The 24,964-nt window shown below is 39.4% G+C and overlaps 1 protein-coding gene across 2 annotated transcripts; it reads left to right on the top strand.

The window, feature by feature from the left end:
- Positions 1-41: 41 nt before the first annotated feature.
- DHX29 (DExH-box helicase 29) lies at positions 42-24,964 on the top strand. Of its 2 annotated transcripts, XM_084505095.1 has the most exons (27): positions 42-258; positions 1,153-1,232; positions 2,045-2,158; positions 2,720-2,849; positions 3,225-3,367; positions 3,782-3,907; positions 4,651-4,777; positions 5,087-5,257; positions 5,892-6,057; positions 6,485-6,608; positions 7,025-7,621; positions 8,411-8,554; positions 8,655-8,831; positions 9,436-9,576; positions 10,985-11,129; positions 11,342-11,462; positions 12,364-12,448; positions 15,203-15,291; positions 15,900-16,028; positions 17,670-17,745; positions 18,473-18,697; positions 19,514-19,650; positions 20,547-20,640; positions 21,359-21,661; positions 23,092-23,223; positions 23,812-23,908; positions 24,643-24,964. In XM_084505095.1, the coding sequence occupies exons 1-27, from the start codon at positions 60-62 to the stop codon at positions 24,696-24,698; spliced, it is 4,128 nt and encodes a 1,375-aa protein (XP_084361221.1). In that variant the 5' UTR covers positions 42-59; the 3' UTR covers positions 24,699-24,964. The 2 variants fall into 2 exon arrangements, with proteins under 2 accessions (XP_084361221.1, XP_084361222.1); XM_084505096.1 differs by lacking the exon at positions 1,153-1,232 and having other exon boundaries at positions 127-258.

The raw sequence follows: 24,964 nt of genomic DNA, 5'->3' as shown, positions 1-24,964 counted from the left end.
CCTTTCTGCCCGCCCCGGGGCCTCGGCCGGTTCCGCATCCGCTGCGGGCACGGGGCGCCATGGGCGGCCGCAACAAGAGGCACCGCGCCGGGGGCTCGGCCCACGCCGCCTCCACCGCCGCCGCCGCCACCGCCGCCGCCCGGGCGCGGGCAGCCGCCGCCGCCGAGGCCGGTGCTGCCGCCGCTGCTGCTGAGGCGCCGGGCGGCCGAGCGGCCCCGCGGCCGGTGCCCGCCTGCAAGGAGCCGCGCGTCAAGCAGGGTGAGGGGCAGCGGGGCTGCGGCTGCGGCTGGGGCTGGGGGTGGGCAACGAGGCGTGGGTTGCGTGGGGACACTGCCAGCACAGCCACGGGGCTGGAGGCTCCTTTTCAGCCACGTCGTACCGAAAACAGCGCTTGCGTGCTCGCAAAGGGCGGCAGGCAGCATCAGGCTGGCTGTTGTGAGGAGCTAAACTGGTTCAGTGGTGGTAAATAATGTTGCGAAGAGATGTTTTTTCACTGGCTGCTGGTAAATGAAAAGTAGGAACGCCTGCAGCAGGTCAGACCACAGACCTGTGTCACCCAGCGCCCTCCCCTAGGCTGGCTCCAAACGCAGGTACCCAGGTGGGAACACTTTCGGAGAGTGCTCTTACATCCTCCCCCAGCTGTGGCGAAGGGACTTGCTGTGCCACATCACATTTCTATCCAACATCCCTCCAAAAAAATAGATTTAATTATGCAAAACCGTCCTGCCTGCTCTTGGGCTTACACAAATGTCCAACACCCACAGCTTCAGTGGCAGAGCTCTGCTATGGAGCTGTGCATTTTGTAATTAAAAGTAACAAACAAACCATCACCCTTACTTACTTTGAATTTGCCATTCGCTTCCCTGTTTGGGGAGTGCTATTCTCTGTTCCTGTATGGATAGTGAGCAGTCAATCGCTTTTCCTCACTGTGCCACTCAGGAATTTTATATTTTGTCTCCTGAGTCATTTGTTTCTTTACTATTCCTTGGTAAATGGCCTTTCCACACCATTGAGTGTTCATATAGTTTCTTATGTGCATGCATGTTACTGGCATATTAGTGTAACACTTGCCTCCTGTTGGACCTGCTTTAAAAATCATAGAGTGTTCTCTGCACTCTACTTGTGTAATTGATGGTTGTTTGCAATTTGCAGGTCCAAAAACTTACAGTTTTAGTTCACCAGTAGATTCCAGTGCTGCTGCTGCTGCAAATCTAGATAAGTCTATTCTTAAGGTGAGTATCTTCTTTAGGTAAAAGAACTTTAGGATTCATGGTACTCTTTTACCCGAGTAAATATTTCTTCAGCTATATATGCTATGTTGCACGTGTGAACTACGTTCGTGTGTTAGACCTCGTCTCATGAGCTTGAGCTCTCTGGGGTTCTGAGCGTGCTTTGAGAAATGGGATAAACTAGTAGGGCGGAACATCTGTCTGTAAGTAACAAATTATACATTACATGCAGGGCTATGAAAAGCAGTGTTTGGGCTTCTGTTGTGCACGGATATTTTTCTTCCCGTCAGAGGAAGAATACAGATTTTACATGGCAATCTCATTGACAACTAAAGCTTCGTTCATGTTTTAAAGATGTTAAGAATACTAAAATTGTGTCTGGATTTTTTTTCCTAATCCAGATAAGAAAGAGATTCTCACAAGATTGTCTTAATGATCAAATTATTTTAGGTTAGTTCTAGTGAGCTGAGAAGAGAGGCCTTGTTCTTTCCAGTATATATATATATATATATTAATTACTTTTTCCTTACATTATGTCAAGGGAATTCCTGTATTTTTTAAGATATAAATGGGCCTTCTCTGTAATAGGGAATGATTTTTTCTATTTCAAGTTAAAAAAAAATACAGCAGCATACAACTTAAGTAATCTGTACCTTTCATAAGAAAGTTTTGCTAAACTTAAGTAAAACTGGAAAAGCAGAGATTTGAATGGCAGAAAGATTTCTGCATTTTAATTTCCTTAGGCAGGAAGAACATTGATATATCATAAAAAGGTGTAGTGTTCTGCTTTGTTTCAACTATTTGTCTTTTTGCAGGTAACAATAAACAGTAATTTGGAGAAAAGGATTATTGATCTAATCAATGACCATAAAAAACAAAATGATGACAAAGGAATGATTTCCAAAAGACTTACTGCTAAGAAACTGCAGGTAGGGTTTAAAATGTCCTCTGACCATTGTTGATTTAGAGTAAACAGTTTTTTTTTTTTTTTTTTTTTTTGTTATACATATTCCTGTGTGTAGTGCAAGCCAGTGTACCTTATTTTCCAGTAATTGCATTAATGATTAGCCGGTGGAATCAGTTAGCATGTTTATCAGGAAAGACACGTCTCCATGCATTCAGTAACCACAATCGGAGTGTCTAATCAAATAGATAGAGGGATAGAAGTTAACCTCAATGTTTTAAGGACATTGTTTCCTACGTTTTTAGTTCCATATCCTAGTTGGAAAACTGCAGATTTATCTTTCTACCCAAAAAATACACACTCTATTCATATTCACTTGGATGTGGCTTTACTTATGTATATATGTTTACATTCAAAATTTTATGAGCTTTGTTTTCAGAACAGGATTTTCTGCTCTGCCTTCTGATATGTTAATTTATGCTTTTTTATCTGTTTAATCTCAATTATGTGATGTGTGGGAAATAGCAATTTAATAAAGGCTCAAACTTTTAGGTTAAATCTTAAATCTTACTTTTTTTATTTGTAGGATGTATACATGGCTTTGCAAAGGTTTTCTTTTAAGACTGAACACATAGAGGAAGCAATGAAAAAAACACTTTTATATGGTGGTGATCTTCACTCTGCACTTGATTGGCTTTGTTTAAACCTTCCTGATGGTAAGTATAGTGACAGAGAATTGACTACAGTTTATAACTGAAGAACAGTAGGTCCAACTCTGATATGGGAATATGTGAAAGCAGCAGTCAAATATGTTGTTTCACTTAGACCAATAGTCATCAGTTTTCCTAGCTGTGCTGCTGACTGTTCTTGTTACTATTTTTTGATAGTCTTACAATCTTCTTCTTCCTATTCCTAGAGTTTTATCAAAGTCAACGAGCAAATGCTGACTTACTTAAATGTTATAGCCTGATTTTTATTTCAGGCATACTGTTGTTGTTTTATGTTCGTCCAGTTGGTTCCTAAAACACTTAAAAAGATTTTTCAGTAATCATTATTGGCATATTCTATGACGTGGGTTTTTTGTTTTGAAGATGCCTTGCCTGAAGGCTTTAGCCAGCAGTTTGAAGAACAACAACAGAAACCTAGAGCAAAATTTTGTTCTCCTGTGTCAAAATCTGAACCTCCACCTCGCTTAGTAGATAAGAAAAAGAAAGAGAATGGCCCTGAAACTAAGGTAATTTGAGAAAATAACTTGTATTTATTGGTGGGAAGAGAGCATGAAATTTTCCAAAATACAGAATTTGCATAAACTTCAAAAGTGACATGGAAAACTTCTGAAAATATAATATGCTTAAATAATATTGTCATCCGCAGTGTTTTAACTACAGTGGAACAGTCACTTGAAAGCAAATCTTTTTCCATGTGAAGTCTAAAAGGCTCTGTAACTTGTTGTTTGTGGTAACTTTTAGTAAGTCATAGCTTTATTTTCTCCTAAAGTGGGTTTGTTCCATTTATTTACAGGTAGCACTCTGTCATATAACTTAATTTATGTGAAACTTTAAGCAGTAGTTCCTAAACCCTTACTGAGAAAAAACATTGGTGGTTTCACTTACTGCTATCATTATGTTTAATTTGGTTGCTCTTCCAGGAGACAAATGCAGAAAAACAGAAAGAAGTGAGCATGAAGGAGTGGATTTTGCGATATGCAGAGCAACAGAGTGATGAAGAGAAAAATGAGTCTGTGAAAGACACAGATGAAGAAAAGTTTGATCCAGTAAGACAGAGTAGTGTTTCTTGAGAAACATTCAAAAAGTTTCAAAAATCAATAGAGATCTTTTGCAGCCTAAATGATTCTGTAAGACCATCTAGTTTAAAGGTTGGACCAGCACTGCCAAGACCACCATTAAACCATGTCACCAAGCACCACATTTACATGCTTTTTTTGAAGACCCATAGGAATGGGTCAACCACTCAACCACTTCCATGGGCAGCCTGTTCTTCAATACCTTACAATCCTTTCAGTGAAGATATTTATCCTAATATCCAACCTAAACCTTCCCTGGCACAACTTAAGGCCTTTTCTTCTTGTCTTAAAGATATGTCTGGCACATCTGCAACTAGTTGATTGGTTTGTTAAAAATTGAGGGTTGAATAGTCAGCATGCTCTTTTTTTTTTTTTTTTTTTTTCTTCCTTAAATTAAGACTTGGCATCAGGCAACTGCATGGAAATATGCTGGCATTTTTCTTTTCCTCAGTTGTTTTTCCTCTTTTTTTAATAATGAGCTCAAAATATTGAATGCATTTTTCTGGGAAGGAAGAATTTTTGAAACACATCTCAGTGAGATTAGGAAGGTGGTTATAAAATTTTGAGAGGTTTTAATTGTTCATTACTTGCACAAATGAGAAATAAATATTTTTTTAAGCTTAGTGTAAAGGATGACTTTTTTATTATGTAGGCTATTAATGATGACAAGAATACAATATTAAACTTGTATTTAATAATTCTATATGAAACAGAATGAGAGGTATATACACCTGGCTGCAAAACTTTCAGAAGCAAAAGAGCAAGCAAGCATCTCCAAGCAAGACAAAGACAAGCAAGGGCAGAAGGTGGCACAGGAGAAAATAAGAAGAATTCAGCAAGGTAAAGCCCTGCAGATTACCCGTGTTTCATTTTGCGACTTACATATTTGTTAGGCGAGTAGGTCTCATGAGTCAGGTTGAGTTGATTTCATCATCCGTCATGCCACTCACAGTGTGAACGGCAGGCTTTCCTGAACTTACTCTTTTCATGTGGGTCAAACTGTAAAAAGTCAGTAACATTTCACTTTTGGGTTTTCAGTGCTCAGTTTTTTTCAGTGCTCAGTAATTAATGCAATTATTCTTCTCTTTTTAAGGACCAAAATGCTCAGCAATTAGTAGAAATAAGTTATGTATTTATTCTCTTTGACAGAAATGGCAACGCTTGAAGAGCATCCTGTATTTGATCCATCTGTAAAAACTTCAAGCCAACAACAAAACGAAAAGAAAAAAGCTCCCTTACCTCAAACTCCCGTACCTCAAGAAACCACTTTGAATCTGAGTTTGCTTGAAAAACCTGAAGGTGCTGCAAAGGAAGAGAAAGGTGTGGTGGAACTTGTTCAATATGAGCCTGGCACATACCACGTATTTACAGTATCAGTTCTTTTTTTAAGGGTTGTACAGCATTTCAGTGTGGAGTTGTCAGCTTTTCATTGTGGGAATGGTAGGTGGGCTGTCTTGCTGACCAAGCTGACTTGACAAGATCCACATTTGTTTTAGCACATGATGCTAAAAGCTATTTTTGCCATGCTGCCATGTCTAAAATCTTGTGTTTGTTTTTTCATTGCTACAGGGCTAGTGACTGTTCCCATTAATTGTCACCCTCGCGTCTTTCTAAACTGTTTTCATTGTAAACCTTCAAACTGTCAATATTTTCCTAACAACGGAATATTAGTAAAAGCTCTTGAATTACTCAATGATCAAATATTGTAAACAGAATATTGTAATGAATTTCCTGCTAGGAATTAATTTCCTTTCTTGAAAAAGCAGGAATTTCTATCATTTCTCAGCACCAGTATTTTCTATTAATTTAGTAGAGCTGCAGAACACTTCAGAAAACAGTACTCTCTGGTGAAAACGCACTTGTAGAACAGATAAAACATTTCTGAATGTAAGGAAAAAACAAACAAACAAAAAGTTTTAGAAGAATTAAAGTATGTGTCATTCTACTCTTGTAGCCAAAAAGAAAGAACCACTAGATGTAAGAAATTTTGATTATAGTGCTCGAAGCTGGACTGGTAAATCTCCCAAACAATTTTTGATTGACTGGTGCAGGAAGAATTTTCCCAAGAGTCCAAATCCTGCCTTTGAAAAGGTTCCAGTTGGAAGATACTGGAAATGTAGGTACGTATTTCCCATGACGTTTACATTTTCCTTTTGGTTTATTTAAAAATAAAAATGCTCAAAACTTCCGTTTTGACATGTTGGTTCGGGTTTAAATGAATGTAGCGTGTTTAATTTGAGTGATTTCAGTCCAGCAGGGAAGTATTTCATTCTGGATAGCTCTGGAGAAGTAATGCTTCAGGGGAAGGAAGAGGGAAGGGGGAGAACCCACTTCACCCTACAAATGTGCTGCTGTAATCTGCTGAAATTTTTCTGCCATTCAGTCAAATGTGATCAACTGTGTGTTCACAAAAGATTTTTGAAAAACTTTTTTTTTTTTTAGATCCTATATTTGATTTTCACTCATGTTTTAAAAAACATGATTAGGTGTGCCGTTTATATAGGTAACAAAAATTAAGAGTAATGCCTGTGTGAATCTGTTTTTAAGGGTCAGGGTTATCAAGTCATCAGATGATGTAATGACAATGTGTCCTACAATTGTAACAGAAGATAGTATGCAAGCACAACATCTAGCTGCTACTTTGGCACTCTATCATCTAACCAAGGGACAGGTAAGGCTTTCACCAATATTACTTTTTTTAGCTTGGAATTTCCCTTTGTTTTTTATATTGTAGTCTCCTGTAATTAAATTTTAAAAACAGTTTATTCAAGTGTTATCCATTAAGCTCTTTGCTTGAAAGATATAATAATTTGCTTTTATTGACAATCACAGGCATTGCAGCATATGGGGAGGAAACTCTTCTGTAGTAAAACTGTTCTTTCAGTGCTGCAAAGAAAGCAAGACAGTTGAGAATAAAATGTCTTGTTGATGTTAATATAACTGTTTTCAGAGCTTCTGTATTTACAAGTAGTTCCGTATCTCAAATCTTATCGTATCTTCTGCAACGCAAGCTCATTTTCACATAAAATGTTAGTTACGTTACTGAATAGTATACAGAGTAGTTTTTTTTCTGTTTTTCTCCCTAAGTCAGTTCATCAGTTGCTGCCTCCTACCTATCGAGATGTCTGGCTAGAATGGAGCGATATTGAAAAGAAAAAGGAAGAAGAAAACAAGATAGAAACTAACAAACCTCGTGATAACTTTATTGCTAAATTATTAAACAAACTAAAGCAACAGCAACAGCTACAATCTGAAAATCAACCAAAAGTATCTGAAGGTCCTGAAGATTCCTGGGAAAATTTAGTTTCTGATGAAGACTTCAGCAGTCTTTCACTTGAGACGCCAGAAACAGATAATTTGGAACCTTCCAGGATTTTGTTCAAAAAGCTGCAAAGTTCCCCCAAATACCAGAGGCTTTTGAAAGAGAGACAGGAGTTACCTGTGTTTAAGCACAGATACTCAATTGTGGAAACTCTTAAAAAACATCGAGTAGTTGTTGTAGCTGGTGAAACAGGCAGTGGGAAAAGTACCCAAGTGCCCCATTTCTTGTTAGAAGACTTGTTGCTGGATGAGGGGTCGAGTAAGTGTAATATTGTTTGCACGCAACCACGGAGAATCTCAGCAGTGAGCTTGGCTACGAGGGTTTGTGAAGAGCTAGGCTGTGAATCTGGACCAGGAGGGAAGGTAAGATGCATCTTCATTCCTGTTTCTAATCTTGATCAGATTTTAGGAAGGCGTATTCTTGGTACGAAGTGAAAACATTATTATTCCTTACACAACCAAATTAGATATTTTTTTTTTCTTGAAAAAGGCTTCTTGCTATGTCAGCTGCTTTTGTAAATTGTCAGCTCTGAATGTCTGGGTATCAATGTGTGATTTCTAAAAAAATTTACCAAGGGTGACTAAGAGCAGGTGTTTAATAATGGGGATTGTCAAACATTGGAGAAGATTGCCGAGAGAGTTTGACATCCCTATTAGTAGGAGGTCCCCATCAGTAAGGGAAAATTGCACTGGATATAGGGCTGAGTAATCTAATCCGACTTGAAGCCTGGCCCAGCTTTGAGAGAGGTCCCTTCCAGCAAAGTTCTCTGTTATTTGAAGAAAAGCAAGGTCATGTATGTTTTATGGTAGTCTGTTTGTGTGAAGTCCCTAGGGGGATTCCATACCTCCACTGCAAAAATATTTTATTTGAGGACTACCAAGAACCCTTAAAAAGAATACCAAGGTTATTGGCTCTTTCCTGCTCTGGAGAAAGTTGAGTTGCTATATTTCAATATATGTTTCCCTTTCTTAACAAAATCAAAGGTAGCTATTAAAAAACAATGTGGCAGTCATTTACTATACTATTCAGTCACCAACTGGTGCAGTGTTGGGTTCTAACAGTGCTTAAATTTAATTTAATCTTGAATCTGTTGCTTGTCCACTATTTTAAGTTATTCTCATATTTTTAATGTCATGTTATTTCTTTTAAAGAACTCCCTGTGCGGTTATCAAATTCGTATGGAGTCTAGAACGGGAGAAGCCACCAGACTGCTATACTGTACAACAGGTGTTCTGCTTCGGAAACTTCAAGAAGATGGTCTTCTTTCAAGTGTATCTCATGTTATTGTAGACGAGGTTATCAGCTCTTTATTTTCTGCAGAAACTATAGTTATTCTGGGCCCAGACTTACCATCTTTAGTAAGAAGTTGTTATATGTTTTTTTTTCCAATTCTAGGTGCATGAAAGGAGTGTCCAGTCTGACTTCTTGCTAGTTATCCTGAAAGAGATCTTGCATAAACGTTCAGACCTGCATCTGATTTTAATGAGTGCTACTGTAGACAGTGAGAAGTTTTCCAGCTATTTCTCGCACTGTCCAATTTTAAGGATTTCAGGGAGGAGTTATCCTGTTGAGGTAGGCAAATGTTTCTCTGACTTTAAAAGACACTTTGCACCTATACCATGTTTGCTTAGTTAGTATTTGAAATAAATATAATTATATTGTATATTATTGGTCAGAAAAATACCTTAAGTATTTATGTCAGACTTCTAGCCTTTTTCCACTTTGAACTACAGAATTGTACTGTTTTGTTTTTTTTTTATGGTATATTATCAGTTGATTAAGATCAGTCTCATCTGAAGACAGTGACATTTTGATTTTTCTCTATTGAATGTAGGTAGTAAGGAAAGGAAAGTGTTGAATTCTCCTGTCTCTCTCCACATACAAAAAAATGCAGTGAAAAAGTTGCATGTTTCTCAGACACGTTTCTCATGGCTTATACTAAAGGTAACATCAGTGATCATATGGAGAGATCTTTTAAGGTCTTTTAACAAATTCATAGCAAGTCTTGGGTTTTCAGAAAGCATGAGGAAGATTAAGCTGAAGTTTGCAAGATCTGTTAGACCATTGACATGGAAAGGGATGGCCTGTTCAACTTTGCATTAACAAAAAAACGCAAAAAAATCTGCCAATTAGTTTTTGACATGCTTTTTTTTTTGTGTCTGAATTTTCAATAAAGATATTCCATGTTGAAGACGTAATTGAAGCAACTGGCTATGTTCTGGAGAAAGACTCCGAATATTGTCAGAAGTTCTTGGAGGAGGAGGAGGAAGTAGTAATAAATGTTACTACCAAAGGAGGAGGCACTACAAAGTACCAGGTAAAATAGGCATTTCTAATTTCAATTTAGGAGTTTTATTTTTATTTTATTACCTTTAACTCTATTAATTAAATGCAATTGGTTTGTATATCAAGTGTTCTTTCAGCAGTTGACACAAGATACAATGGCACTTCTACAGTGGAAATCAAATATTTACTAAAGCCATGTCCTTATGTTTGTCTCAGCTCTCTTATTGCTGCCATAATTTTGATATCTTTGGCACTGAGATCTGCTGTTTCCCTTTCGCAAAATCCTAGTTCTAATCCTGTATGCAGCAACAGGGAAAAGCATTTAAATGAATTATCCTCAGTATTGAACTAAGAAGAACAGAAAAGGCAAGGCCACATCTCTTAACAAAACAGTTCCCAAGATCCTCTAACTTGGCATGCCAAATGGGATAATTTATGTTAAGATTGTAGAGCTTTTTGGATTGACCGGCTATGGTTAATCTACACTATTAAATCTAAACTATTCTACAGTGACAGCTGGACATGTTTTTGAATTCATACTCTTCAAGAGTTTTAATGCCTCAGACTACAGGCAACTGTAGACTGTTCAGCTCTAGGCTGTGTATATTTTGGGTAGACACCTGTCTACTCACTTGTTCCCTTGAGGTTTCTGCAAGACCAGTTAGTTAGTTGTGATCAAACACTGGTGTACACATGTTCAAAGCATGCTACTGTGTGATTTGCAGATTTTTCCTGGAGTGATGGTTACTCCATACATCGCAACAGCACATTTTGGTTGAAGCCAAAGTGCTCTCCAGAGTGCTGCTCCATCTTTATGATTTATTTCTGTTGAGATTCCAGTACAGAAGGATATGTGGTGGAAAGCTTCCTTCTGAAGTGCTTTTACAGTGAAATAATTTATAATGGTTCCACTTAACACAGAAACCTTATGCTATGTATGTATGTCCGAGATACTTATAGAAAATATATAATTATTAGAACTAATATTTATTTTCCTCCCCCTTTCCTCCTTCCCCAGAACACTGTAGGAGCTGTCACATAATCGACTCTGAACTTTCTTTTCAACCATTAGTTGAGAAGGGGAATGTTAGGGAGAGAAGGAAAGCTGTTTGCTTATAGTACAGAATTTGAATTCTGAAATTCTCCTAATTAGATGCTTGATTTTGGACATGTGAATTGCTTTAATTCGTAAAACATAATGTGTAGTACTGCTTGCATAGACTTTTATTCCTTTTTTCATCTGGGATACAGTAGTAGCAGTTATCTATAGATAGGTTATGTAAATGTCTGTAATTTAATCTAACTCTCACTGTTTTCCATGGGAAGTTCATCAATTAAAGGTCACTTACTATGTTTTAAGAAGCCTAAAGTGAACAACAAATCGACCTCTTTGTTATAAAACACTGAGCATATGATTTTTCCTCTTTTTTCCTTTCTAGGAGTATGTCCCAGTCCAGTCTGGATCTGGTATTGATTTGTCTCCTTACTATGAGAAGTATAGCAGTCGTACACAGCAAGCAGTCTTCTATATGAATCCTTACAAGATCAACCTTGAACTTATTTTGGAGTTGCTTGCATACTTAGGTACATTCTGCTTCCTCAGTTTATATACTTGTGACTGCCCTTTGGATTATCTCCCAGAGTTAGCTAGTGATAAGGATTCTTGACTTAATTTTATATGAAACATCATAAAAAAGTATTTACCACAGGACTCAAGAATTAGTTTGTGTTCTCAATTTAGGCTGTCTGCAAATCTATGTTTGTTTTAACTGTGTGTCTGTATTGTCGCTTCCCAGATAGAAGTCCCCAGTTCAAGAACGTCGAAGGTGCTGTGCTGATCTTCTTACCAGGCCTTGCTCATATCCAACAGTTGTATGATCTCATTTCAACTGACAGGAGATTTAGCTTGCGTGACAGGTAACACAGATATTTTCTATAGTTAATTGATTAACTTGATGAATACGTCCTTCTTGATTGTTAAAGCCTGCTATTCTTGAAATGTGAAGTTGAGTTATACCTTTGAGCTGGTTTTACTGCAAATCCATTTTTAAAAGAGATCCACAAAGAGTAATCTGTTAAGAGAAGTGGCACAGGGTTGTAGTGACAGTTTTGAAATTTATTTTATGGGTAACTAAAAGGTAGCAATGCTGTGGCATAAAAGGAGTATTTTCAGTCAAATTCTAAAGACTTGTAGATGGCCTTAGGTGTCAAGGTTTAGAAGAAAAGGAAGTTACAAATTTCGGTGACTCTTTCTTCTCTGAAGGCTTTTCTCACTCAGGCTAAAAGTTGCCTGTGTTTATAGCTGTGTACAAAGCTTCAGTGACAGTCCTTATCTCAGAAGAATAATGTAAAGAACTCAGCTTCATGGATGCCTAAATCTCCCACCCCAGCCAGCCCCCCCATATCAACTGTTCAGCATGACATCAGATGGTATGGAATACCCCTTTGGCCAGTCTGGGTCAGCTGTCCTGGGTCTGTCCCCTCCCAGCTCCTGATGCACCCCCAGCCTGCCCAATGGCAGGACAGCAAGAACCTGAAAAGTCCTTGGCTTGGTGGAAGCACTGCTCTGTAACAATTAAAATATCCGTGTGTTGCCAACATTATTCTCATCCTAATCCAAAACACAGCACCATACCATCTAGAAGGAGGAAAATTAACTCTATCCTAGCTGAAACCAGTCATGCCAACTTTTGCTCTTTCCAATGTGCATTCTACTTGCTTTCTCCAACTTGCTGTTGTATTTCTGCTCTCATTTTTACTGTATCTTGATATACATATTGATTAGTATAATATTGATTAGTATAATTTCTTACTCTAGGCACAGATTGATAGCCTTGCATTCTGTTCTTTCAACTCAAGATCAAGCAGCTGCATTTACAGTACCTCCACTTGGCGTTAGAAAGGTATGTTAAGCAAATTACACCACTGAAGAATTTTTTTTTATGAGTGTGCAACTATGAATTTTTAAAAATCAAATCATACATAATTACATGACAATCAGTTGTTCCTGGAATTTTCTCACTGGAAAGAAACAGTTCTTCTAACTTGGTGCTCTGTAAGAGATGGAAGTTAGTGTGCTGTGAAATCTTGACAGTAATCAGACAAACTCTTAAACCTAGTATTTTTCTAAGAGCTACTTTAATTATTGCTTTCCTATGATTTTACTAGTAATTGCAGTTTTTTATTTCAGAATTAGTATTTTACTTACTTCCAGACTATTTAAATAGACTAGTTTTGGCAAATACTAGCTATTAGTAATTTTGATGGATTATAATAGCAAACATGAATGTGAAATTCTCCCAAATTTAGACTCCTGAGTAATTGGGGAAAACTAAATAATTTTCCAGCTCATAGCATTTTTAATGCTTTGTCAGCCTGTTTAGGAAAATAATTTTGAGTTTAAGAAACAACAACAACAACAACAACCTTTAGCCATTTTTTTTTTTCTAAACATTGATTTGCTCTCCTGGACTAAGCCTCTTCAGGGACCTGCTTGGAGGAATCCCATGGGTTAGGGCCCTAGAAGGAATGGGGGGGGTCCAGGAGGGCTGGTCAGCATTCAAGGATCACTTCCTTCAAGCCCAAGATTGATATATTCCTGTGAGCAAGAAGGCAAGCAAAATGGACAGGAGACCTGCATGGATGAGCAAGGAGATCCTGGCAAAATTCAAACAGAAAAAGGAAGTATTCAGCATATGGAAAAAGGGACAAGTCCCTTGGCAGAAATACAGGGACATTGTTGGGGTACTCAGGGATGCAACGAGGAAGGCCAAGGCCCATTTAGAATTAAGTCTGGCAAGGGGTGTCACGGACAACAAGAAGAACTTCTTCAAATATATCAGTGGCAAAAGGAAAACCAGGGAAGATGTGGGCCTGCTGCTGAATGGGGTGGGTGCCCTGGTGACAAAGGATACAGAGAAGGCAGAGTTACTGAATGCCGCTTTTGCTTCTGTCTTCACGGCTAAGACCATCCCTCATGGATCTCAGATCCTAGAGACAAGAGAGGAGGTCTGGAGAAAGGACTTTCCCTTGGTCAAGAAGGATCGTGTTAGAGATTGTTTAGGTGAACTTGCCCATGGATTTATGGGTGTCCCCAATGGGGCACACCCACAAGTGTCGAGGGAGCTGGCAGATGTTATTAGCCATCCACTCTCCATCATCTTTGAAAGGATGTTGAGAACAGGAAAGTACCCAAGGACTGGAAGAAAGCTGGTATCACTCCAGTCTTCAAAAAAGACAAGAAGGATCCAGGAAACTACAGGCCAGTCAGCTTCACCTCTGTCCCCTAAATGTGATGGAACAGCTCATCCTGGATGTCATCCCTAAGCATGTGGAGGAGAAGATGATCAGGAATAGTCTGCATGCATTCACCAAGGGGAAATTACGCTTAACCAATCTGATAGCCTTCTGTGATGGGATGGCAGGGTGGATGAGGGGAGAGCAGTGGATGTTATCTACCTTGACTTCAGCCAGGCTTTTGACGCTGCCTCCCATAACATCCTCATAGGCAAGCTGAGGAAGTGTGGGATGGATGAGTGGACAGACTGAGAGCTGGCTGGATGGCAGAGCTCCAAGGGTTGTGCTCAGTGAGCAGCCTAGTTGGAGGCCTGTAGCTAGCGGTGTCCCCCAGGGGTCAGTACTGGGTCCAGACTTGTTCAATTTATTCATCTATAACCTGGATGATGGAACAGAGTGCACCCTCAGCAAGTTTGCTGATAACACAAAGCTGGGAGGAGTGGCTGATAACCCCAGAGGGCTGTGCTGCCATTCAGAGGGACCTGGACAGGCTGGAGAGTTGGGCAAGTTCACCAAAGGCAAGTGCAGGGTCCTTCATGTCGGGAGGAATAACCCCAAGCACCAGCACAGGCTGGGGGCTGGCCTGCTGCAGAGCAGCTCTGCAGAGAGAGACCTGGGAGTCCTGGTGGACAGCAGGCTGACCATGAGCCAGCACTGTGCCCTTGTGGCCAAGAAGGCCAATGGTAGGTACTCTGGGCTGCATTTGGAAGAGTGCTGCCAGCAGGCCAAGGGAGTTGATCCTCCCCCTCTACTCAGCCCTGGTGAGGCCCCACCTGGAGTACTGTGTCCAGTTCTGGGCTCTCCAGTACAAGAGGGACATGGAGCTACTGGAGAGAGTCCAGCAAAGGATAACTAGGATGGTGAGGAGCATCTGTCACATGCGGAGAGGCTGAGAGAGCTGGGCATGTTTAGCCTGGGAGAGAAGAAGAGAAGACTGAGTGGGTAATCTCATCAATGCGTATAAATATCTGAAGGGAGCATGTCAAGAGGGGCCAGTCACTTTTAAGTTGTGCCCGGCGACAGGACAAGAGGCAGTGGGCACAAACTGAAGCACAGGAGGTCCCAGCTGAATATGAGGGGGCACTTCTTTACTGTGAGGGTGACAGAGCACTGGGACAGGTTGCCCAGAGAGGCTGTGGAGTTGTCTTCTCTGGAGATATCCAAAACCTGCCTGGATGCCATCCTGTGCAATGTGCTCTAGGTGATCCTTCTTGGCAGGGAGGTGGACTAATCATAGAATCATAGAACTATGGACTAGTTGATCTCCAGAGGTCCCTTCCAACCTCAACTGTTCGGTGATTACGAGGACGAAAACTGACATTCCGTAATTCTTTTATTTCTGCTGTGTTACTTCATTTCAGATTGTTTTGGCAACGAATATAGCAGAGACGGGTATTACAATACCCGATGTTGTCTTCGTAATTGATACTGGGAGAACAAAAGAAAATAGGTGAGAGTTTGAATTTCATAATTCACATTGTGATTACTGTGCATGCTTGCAGGCTAGTACTACAGGAGTTCCGTAGTATCCTTATTAACCTACAGTTCCAGACAAAAAATGCACTGAACTCAAGAATAACTCGCAATTCAGGTTCAAGCCTGGGATGAATCTTGGGATTTTCAAATGATGTGACGAACAATAAGGGAGTTCTTTATAGATAATTCTTATCTTGATTAAGCACTGGTTTAAAAGTAAAGTAGATTTTTATATATATATACTATTGTACATTTTAGAAGTCGCTCTTTGTCTACTTCAAATGTATAAAACCCTATAAAATGCTAGAAGGACCAATTCTGAATTGTCAGGGAGGTGGGCTTGATGAGCTATTGTCATAACTCTTTCCTTTTCCAATTTTTACACTTTCATTAATCAGTTGTATCCAAGGTTCTGTGATGTACCATTTTCCCCAGGTATGCTTAGTTTTCAAAACTAAACATCATATTCTCAAACTACTACTATTTAAATACAGTATTTGTATATATGCTTTAAAATTAATAACTAAATATACATACATTTTTATTCTGAAATTGAGTGACACTCACTTTATAATTTTTAAGGTACCATGAAAGTAGTCAGATGAGCTCCTTGGAGGAGACTTTTGTCAGTAAAGCTAGTGCTCTGCAACGACAAGGGAGAGCTGGGCGCGTTAGGGATGGATTCTGCTTCCGAATGTACACAAGAGACAGGTACTGTAATCTTGTTTTTGTAAATGAAACAAATGCCATTATATTAATTCTGTGGAAAACAAATCTCATTTAAATTAATTTTAGTTATGCAAACTATAAAGATTCAAATGTAAGGATGTAATCTGAATGCCTTATTCATAAAGTTTTAAAGTAGTGTTAATTTTGGTTTCATGATTTTTTGAGCTGCATTCACTATCTCCAATGTAAATGTTTTTCTTAACCTTTTTCAAAATGAAAGGAAAAGTGCTGCATTATGAAATTGTGGAAATAATGTTTTCAACAACATTGAATCTTTTAATCTTACAGATTAAAAGATCTTAATCTTTTAGATCTTTTAATCAGACAGATCTGTAAGTTTCTGAAACGGTGTCTCTGTGGATAAGAAATGTGAAAAGATTAAGTCAAGATGCAGTGTAGGATTAGTGTCTGTTACTGCAGCAGAATAACCTTTTTCCTGCTTGTCTGGAGCAACGAGACCCTTACCTTAGCCTCCATCTCAGTTGAAAGTATTTTGAAATAATCAACAAAGTGTGCATTTGAGCAGTATGTAAAACTTCCATTTCAATTTAAGAGCTATACATTTTAAGAATCTGTTTTGAAAATTGGAGTCTTACTGTCTTTCCATCTTTCTTTAAAGTTCTGCTTACCAAGCTACCATGTGTGCCTTAATGTAATGGTCAGTTTACCCATGCATTAAAATACACCACCCAAGAGAACATTCTCAATGAATGAGCATGTGAAACATGAGGTTATAACTTCAATTTGGACGTTAAATTGCGTATCTGTGATTTGTGGTGATTTTACGCAGCTGGGCAGCTGAACTCCACCACAGCTACTCTCTCACCCCCGCCCCCCGCTCCTCAAAGGGAAAGGGAGAGAAAATGTGATGGAAAAGGCTCAAGGGTTGAGATGAGGACAGGAAGATCGCTGGACAATTACTGTCATGGGCAAAACACACTCATAGTAGGGAGATTAATATAATTTACTGCCTATTGCTACCAGAATAGAGCAGTGAGAAACTAAAAGCAAACTAAAAACACCCTCTTCTCCCTCCTCCCCCCAAGCAGCATGGGGGAAGGAGGGCTGTGGTCAGTCCCTGATGCTTCATCGCTGCCGCTCCCTCTCTGCCCCTGCTCCCCATGGGGTCCCTCCCATGGATGCCGTCCTTCCCCAACTGAGCCTGCGGGGGCTGCCCACAGGCAGCAGCTCTTCAAGACCTGCTCCCACACGGCTCCGTCCCACGGGGTCCATCCATCCCCCAGGAGCAAACTGCTCCAGCACGGGTCCCCCACGGGTGGGGGCAGCTCCCCCCAGACCCCCTGCTCCTGCATGGGCTCCTCTCCACGGGCTGCAGCTCCGGCCCGGGGCCTGCTCCTGCGGGGGCTCTCCATGGGCCGCAGCCTCCTCCAGGCCACATCCACCTGCTCCACCGGGGGCTCCTCCACCCATGGGGGGGCTGCAGCGTGGAGATCTGCTCCATGTGGGACCCATGGGCTGCAGGGGGACAGCCTGCTCCACCAGGGGCCTCTCCCTGCATAGGCCACAGGGGAACTGCTGCTGCCTGCCTGCAGCACCTCCTGCCTTCTTTCTGCCTTGCCAAGTAAACCATATACAGTGATTCTCTTTTTTATGATGTTACAGATTTGAAAGTTTCATGGAATATTCAGTTCCAGAAATACTACGTGTGCCTTTGGAGGAATTATGCCTTCATATTATGGTATGTTTTTTGTTACGGAATTTCTGACCTTGTTAGCTAAAAAGGGGATTGCAAGGATTGCCTTAATCCAGTGTAGTTAGAGTTTCTTCCACTACAGTGGGGGAAATCCAGTACATGTGTCATGGAAAATCCAAAGCATGCTGGTGAGTGAGAATAGGAACCTATAGTGTTCCAGTTTACCTCTGAATGAGAGTTCAAGCTCAGTTAAATATCCTTCAAACTGTTGTCTGCTTAAAGGAACAATTCAGTGGCCTGTTCCCTCATCCTGAGTGAGTAAGATATGCATGGGAAAACTGTTGTATAAGGATGGTTTTTCACCCTTCTGCATTTCAAGATCTGTATTGTGAGGCATTTGTAATGTGCTTGTATTTTAAGTGCTGGGTTGTAGCAAACAAACTGTTTAACTTTGGTTGTGAATTAGTGCCCAGGTGTTGAACAACATCTCAGCAGGTTTGTCTCCTGCTCACCTGTGATAATTGGTGACACTTCTCTGATCAGTGTTCATGCTATTTTAAGCCCCCTCTGAAAAATGAAGTTATGGGCATATCTATTCCGTCAACGAAGAGGCTGGTGCAGAGGGTGGGGAATGTGTGCTTCTGGTTGCAAAAACAACTGTCCAGTTTCTTTTGTAGCTATTGTAAAAGTTTACTAAATTTCTGTCTTTGTTTTCACCTGGTCTTTGATATAATAGATTTTATACTAAAATATATGCCCATTCACTCTGTAGAAATGCAACCTTGGTTCTCCTGAAGATTTCCTTTCCAGAGCATTGGACCCGCCACAGCCACAAGTCATTGGTAATGCCATGAACCTGTTAAGGAAGATAGGGGCTTGCCAGTTAACTGAGCCCAAACTGACTCCATTGGGCCAGCACCTTGCAGCCCTCCCTGTCAATGTAAAGATTGGAAAAATGCTTATATTTGGAGCTATATTTGGCTGCTTGGATCCTGTGGTAAGTAAACAAATACTGCCATCTTTGTCTGAATATTTTCTAAAAAGTAGTAGTATAGAAACAGCTAAATATTAAAATTGATCTGGTTTCTTGCAAAACGTTGTTTTGAAAAGATGATATAAGATGTTAAAATGTGTACTTTAAGGTGAAGACTCCAGGATATCATGGGGGACAGAATTATGTAACTGTTTGTAAACTCCCAGCTATTATTGACAAGAGGGTAGCCATACTTGCAGTTCTCTCTGTTATGATCCCAGGGAGTATGGAACTTGTAGAAAAAGCCGTTTTGCATTTTGGTGAGACCAATCAGGGTTACCTTGCAGTTGATGCAGACTAAGAAGATGCTGATGGAAAGTTACTGCAAATTAACTGATTTGGTAATTTATTACATGAGGGCTGTGGAGTGGCTTACACTTCCAGCTGATACTAAATGCGAGTTACGAGGATGCATGGGTATGTTAGCTGCTGAAATTGAAAATCAAAATCATTGCATTCTCAGTTTCTCCTGGTAATGTGGTATAACTCAAAGCAGCAGTTGCTTAATGTGTTGATATTCACAGTATCATATTGGGTATCCCTCTGTCGTGTAACAAACCATTTCAGATGAGTTTTGAGATTTGATACTTTTTAAAGTTTTCATCAGTGTAGTAAGGCAGCATGTAAGCAATGTCTTCAATGTAAGAAAGATCTGAATTAATCAGAAATTGTTAAATACTATTACAATAGTATTGTTTTACAAAACAAAATGCAAAGTTATTTGTGTAATAAACTCATAATCTTACAATAAAATATTGATGTATGCTTTATTAATTGCAGGCAACTTTGGCTGCAGTTATGACAGAAAAATCACCATTTACCACACCAATAGGTCGAAAAGATGAAGCAGATCTTGCAAAATCATCTCTAGCAATGGCAGTTTCAGACCACATAACAATCTACAAAGCTTATCTAGGGTAAATAATGTTTTGTTGTCCTTATAGCTAAAAGCATGCACAAGTAATATGGTTCTTGAAAGAATCCTTATGAAGTACCTTTCCTTGAATTGCTTGCCCTGGAAGCTTTTCTCCTCAGACTAACAGCAGATTATCAAATACTGTAGCACAAAAAAGATACCTCATTTGGTACCTTATCCTTTTAAAATATGCTTGCACATGTACCAGATGGAAAATAAAAATATATACAGCTTTCTCACGAGGTGGAGTGGAGGGGCAGGCTCTTTAATGACTAGTGATAGGACCTGAGGGAATGGTGTCAAGCTGTAACATGGGAGGTTTAGGCTAGACATCAGGAAGAGGCTCTTCACTGAGGGGGTGGTTGCACACCAGAACAGGCTCTGCTGGGAAGTAGTCTCTGCACTGAGCCTGTCAGAGTTCAAGAAGCATTTGGACTGTGCTCTTAGTCACATGGTCTAAAATTTTGGGTAGACCTGTGTGGTGCCAGGAGTTGGGACTCAATGATCCTTATGGGTCCCTTCCTACTCGGGATATTCTATGATTGTACGATTCTATATTAGAGAATAAGATACATGTTTCTTCCTCATTAATAAAACAATACACAGTCTTAAAAACACATCTGACTTCCATCTCAACTGTCAAGACATAGGTGTAATTTTGGGAGAAAATTACCTTATATTTTTGCATGTATCTGTAAAATATGTTACAGATGTGTTCTCCTGAGTGGTATCAGACCAGCAGCATTTATCTTTGTTAATGCCATTTATTTCTGGTTTTGAGTGGAGAATGCTGACCAAAACAACTGTATTGTCTTTTGACTTACTACCTCTTTTGTGCTGTTTTATTCTAGATGTGATTATTTTTGCTGTAGTAAGATGGGATTTTTTTTTCCTTAGGTGGAAGAAGGCTCGACAAGAAGGAGGGTATCATGCTGAAATGACTTATTGCAGAAGAAACTTCCTTAATAGGACTTCACTGTTAACTCTGGAGGTAAACCGAATAATTATGCTCTGTGCTCAAAAACTAGCTGTTAAAATTTTCCTGTGAAAACATCCTGCCGTTTTTAAGTGATGACCTGTCACAGTTCCTATTTAGATGGGACCAAAACAAGTGGACTTACTAGGAACTGGTGAAACATACCATCAATTCAGGTAGCTGTGTGTACACTGGCACACTTGTATATGCATGCTTTGTTGGTATGTCTTTGCAGTTATCTGCATTGGAGAAGCCACTCCTTACTTCAACCAGAGAACCAAAATTTATGAATTAAAATACTTAGATTGTCATTCTTAGATATGTAAGAATAGATCTATTCCATAGTTAGAGAGATGAGCCACAATCTTACATAAAGGACCTTTTATTTTTACTAAGAAAATATTCTGATTAATCTCTTCTAGTTAAGTTTGAATGCCTGAGATGTCCAAAGCAGAAGTGAATACTTGATATAAATGTGTGTTTTCTTTTTAGTTAAAGTAGAGCTGGGAGATTTGGTGTTTGCTGTATATCCAATGCTGTATATCGAATCCTATATTCCAGATAATGCTTTCCTTGTAAAAAAAAAAACAGCCAGTATTCCAAGTTGGCCACAGAAAACACAAGTGTTTTTTCTAAGAAATAGGTTATCCACTGGAAAGCACAACTAATTGAGATGGGGTGGAACTGATGGACATGGGCATTTTTAAACTGTGTTTTGCTTACCTGATTTCAGGATGTGAAGCAAGAACTCATAAGGGTGGTCAGAGCAGCAGGATTTGCAGCACCTACAACTCAGCATCAATGGGATGGAAGTGGAGCCACACAATGCCTTTCTCTCCATGAAATAGCTCTTCTTAAAGCTGTGTTGACCGCAGGGCTGTATGACAACATAGGAAAAATAATATATACAAAATCCGTGGATATCACAGAGAAGCTGGCATGCATGGTAGAAACTGCTCAGGGTAAAGCACAAGTGCATCCCTCCTCTGTAAACAGAGACTTACAGATACATGGATGGCTTCTTTACCAGGAGAAGGTAAGGTTTTGACTCTGTCAGAGGGATAACTAGGGGAAAATAGTGAATGTAGCTGATATTTTGTGTAAAGGTGACATAATGCCTTTAAGGAGAAGTAAGGTACGCCAGTGTAAAGTATGCTTTAATATCTGACTCATCTTAAGAGTCCTTAGTATGTAAGGTTCCTTACATGTATGTCCATAAAGATGAATCAGCTGGGTACTGAACTAAAATGTGAAGGCTGAACATCTTGAACAAGTCTGTTCATAGTGAAACTCACAGTTATAAATTAAAGAACCTTTCTGTGTGTCATTTAACAGTATCATTGACAATCTTTGACGCTGTACCATTAACTTAAATATGAACACTTTGACACACTCATATGCTTGTGGTGCACTTCACAGTGTGCTTTGCACTGTTCTAAGCAGACTCAAAGGTGTTGAAGCTTGCTACAGGTCTGACTCATCCTCAATAACAACGTAAAATGAAATAGCTAATTCTGTAATTGACTGCTGAACTTCCTAACTGAATTGCAGGGTTTTTTTGTTTGTTTGTTTGTTTGTTTGTTTTATTTTTTTTATTTTTTTTCCCCTGCCACTTTCTTCCACATTCCAACTCAAAATTTTGTCATCTCTTTGCTGAAGTGAGTTAAACGTGATAGCAGTTGCCTAATGGCCAGCTTCACTGTAGGGGAGCGGGACATTACGTTGGAATTCTTGGTATATACGAAGTAATCGTATTTTTTTTGATAAGCTGAAAGTATTTCGTGCCTCCAAGAACCTTGTAGTTCAAGGCAAGGCAGCAGCTAAGGCTAATCAGTTATTCCATGAACAGGGGAATGAACAAAGTTTACTCTTCTGTGTGAAGGTGCACCCTTTTGTTTCTATTTGTCATATTAGAGCTTCCTTCCCATCACATTCCGTGTTGGTTTGCAAGAGGCTCCAAAGCCAGAAATAACACACACTGAGTCTAGCCCCATTGTTTACTTTCTGTATGTGTCCACCCATGTACTCTCATTTATGCATGTATATATGTGGATATAGACAGAATGGCAAGTCAGCTGCTGCTGAGAAGAATGTCTGATGGAGAGTTTTACCTGCTTTTTATTTTATTTGGTTTATTAAATAGAAAGAAAATGTTATCCCAGTGCTTCTAGTCTTAACCAGAAGAGAGAGATGAAACTTAAATTTAAGCAAGAATATATGTCTTAGCTAATTTCCTGATAGTATGTCACTGATAGCCTGTCACTTAGGAGGGTTTAAATGTGATGTCATCTGGGGTATAGGGCAGACAAATTGCTACTAGCTGTTCTGTGTACAATAATTTGGTTTGACCTGGTTATTAAAGGAAAAAAAAATAATTCCTGCTTTTAAAAGCAGCACTGAAATTTGATGTTGTAGATCTTAGGGATTTTTTGTTTGTTTTTAATGCTCGTATTTGTTTATACACAGGTGAGGTATGCTAAGGTGTATTTGAGAGAGACTACTTTGATATCCCCCTTTCCCATTTTGCTTTTTGGTGGGGATATAGAAGTCCAGCATCGGGAGCGTCTCCTGATGGTTGATGGCTGGATCCATTTTCAGGTGCGTTGGAGTGGTAGCTGCCTTTTATGGACTTTTGTGTTACACAGTTAATATCCTGCCTTGCTTTAGAACACTATTCATGTGGGATGAATGAGAATTTAAGGGAACGATGGGAATTTTATATACATATAATAAAATCTTTGCAAGTCACTCTAGAAAGAATAGTCTAGACATGTGCAGCTTGTAACATGTCAGCTCCCTCTTTTCAGGAAAACGGTCAGTATTCTTTCAGAGAAGGCATTTGAAATGGGTGTAAGCTAAACCTTGCTTTCATGGAGCTGGTACTGAAAGCAGATGAGTGTGCTATTATATATTGCCCTTCTCTGCACTCTTGCATATTGGACTGTGCATTTAGTCACATGGTCTGAACTTTTGGGTAGACCTGTGCGGTGTCAACAGTTGGACTTGATGATCCTTAAGGGTCCCTTCCAACTCAGGATATTCTATGATTCTATGATTCTATATAGCTGAGGTTTAAAGCTATATTTCTACAAACATTAGTTTATATAAGAGGTAAAGTTTTAATCTATGTTTTTGTATAAGACGTCTTCAAGAGCAGTGAAAATGTTTCTTCTCTGTTCTTTACAGGCTCCTGTAAAGATTGCAGTAATTTTCAAACAGCTGAGAGTTCTCATTGAGTCTGTTTTAAAGAAGAAGCTTGAAAATCCTAAAATGTCACTTGAAGGTAACTTTATTGCTGCATTGCTGATGTAGTATTTGTTACATGAACATCGTGGTTGACTGAAGAAAGTATTAGTATGCTGCATCCGCACTCAGCAGGATTAGTGTAACTTGACTGTAATTCCATTATCTTGAGAGAAATAATTTGGAAAGGTCATTACTGATATTATACAGCTCATCCCAGATATATGATGATGTGCACAACTTTGGTTTTAAACATAACCCTGATAATAACATCCAAGGTGGTGGTAGTAAATGGTGAGGTAACTTCCCAAATCCGAAATAACATGGTATAATGGCGAGCCTCAGGTACGGATGAATTAAAGTGTTAGTCTCACAATTTAGAATAACAATGGGGAGCTTCATGTTGGCCCCCTGCAGTAAAGGGTGGAGGAGCACAGTTAAAGCTTTGAACACAACACTGAACAAAAAGCAGCGAGTTCCAGTATCCTAATATGTCTGCAGGTCACACTGTCATTTTCTCCATTTCTTCTGTGAAATACTGAAATTGCCAAAAACAGCTCACGGAATATTTTCACAGACTTTCTAATCACATGCTTTGGACATAATTTGCTCTTTTGCTCCACAAATGGGTATTACTTGTGTTACTTTGGAGTCCACCATAATTTGCTGATAGCTAGATTGATTAATCTTTTGATTTTTCTTGGATATGTGAGGGAATCTGTTTTTACGCTCACTCTTTTTGGCTTACTGTTGTGTTTGTGTTCTCTTTCCTAGATGATAAGGTCTTACATATCATCAAAGAACTGATAAAAACAGAGAATGGTAACTGATACTGGACATCAGTAACAAACCGTAGCTTTGGTAATGTCAGGAGAAACACACACTCCAACACTAACTGAAAGTATCTGAATGCTTAGTGTGGTTGATACCAGCCGTGACAAAGGAAGACTGCATGATTTCTGGATATGATTTACCTTCCTATATCATTTTGAAAGATGAATGTGGAATATGTTTAGCCTTTACATCAGTGCCATTTGTCTGAATGTATAAATGATGGAAGTAGTTTATTTTCAATATAAAAATGGTTGTGGCCAAA

The sequence above is a fragment of the Aythya ferina genome, assembly GCF_964211825.1.
Source record: "Aythya ferina genome assembly, chromosome: Z".
NCBI classification, from domain to species: Eukaryota; Metazoa; Chordata; class Aves; order Anseriformes; family Anatidae; genus Aythya; species Aythya ferina.
Note: the sequence above shows the minus strand (reverse complement) of the source record. Positions and strands in the feature narration are given on the sequence as shown.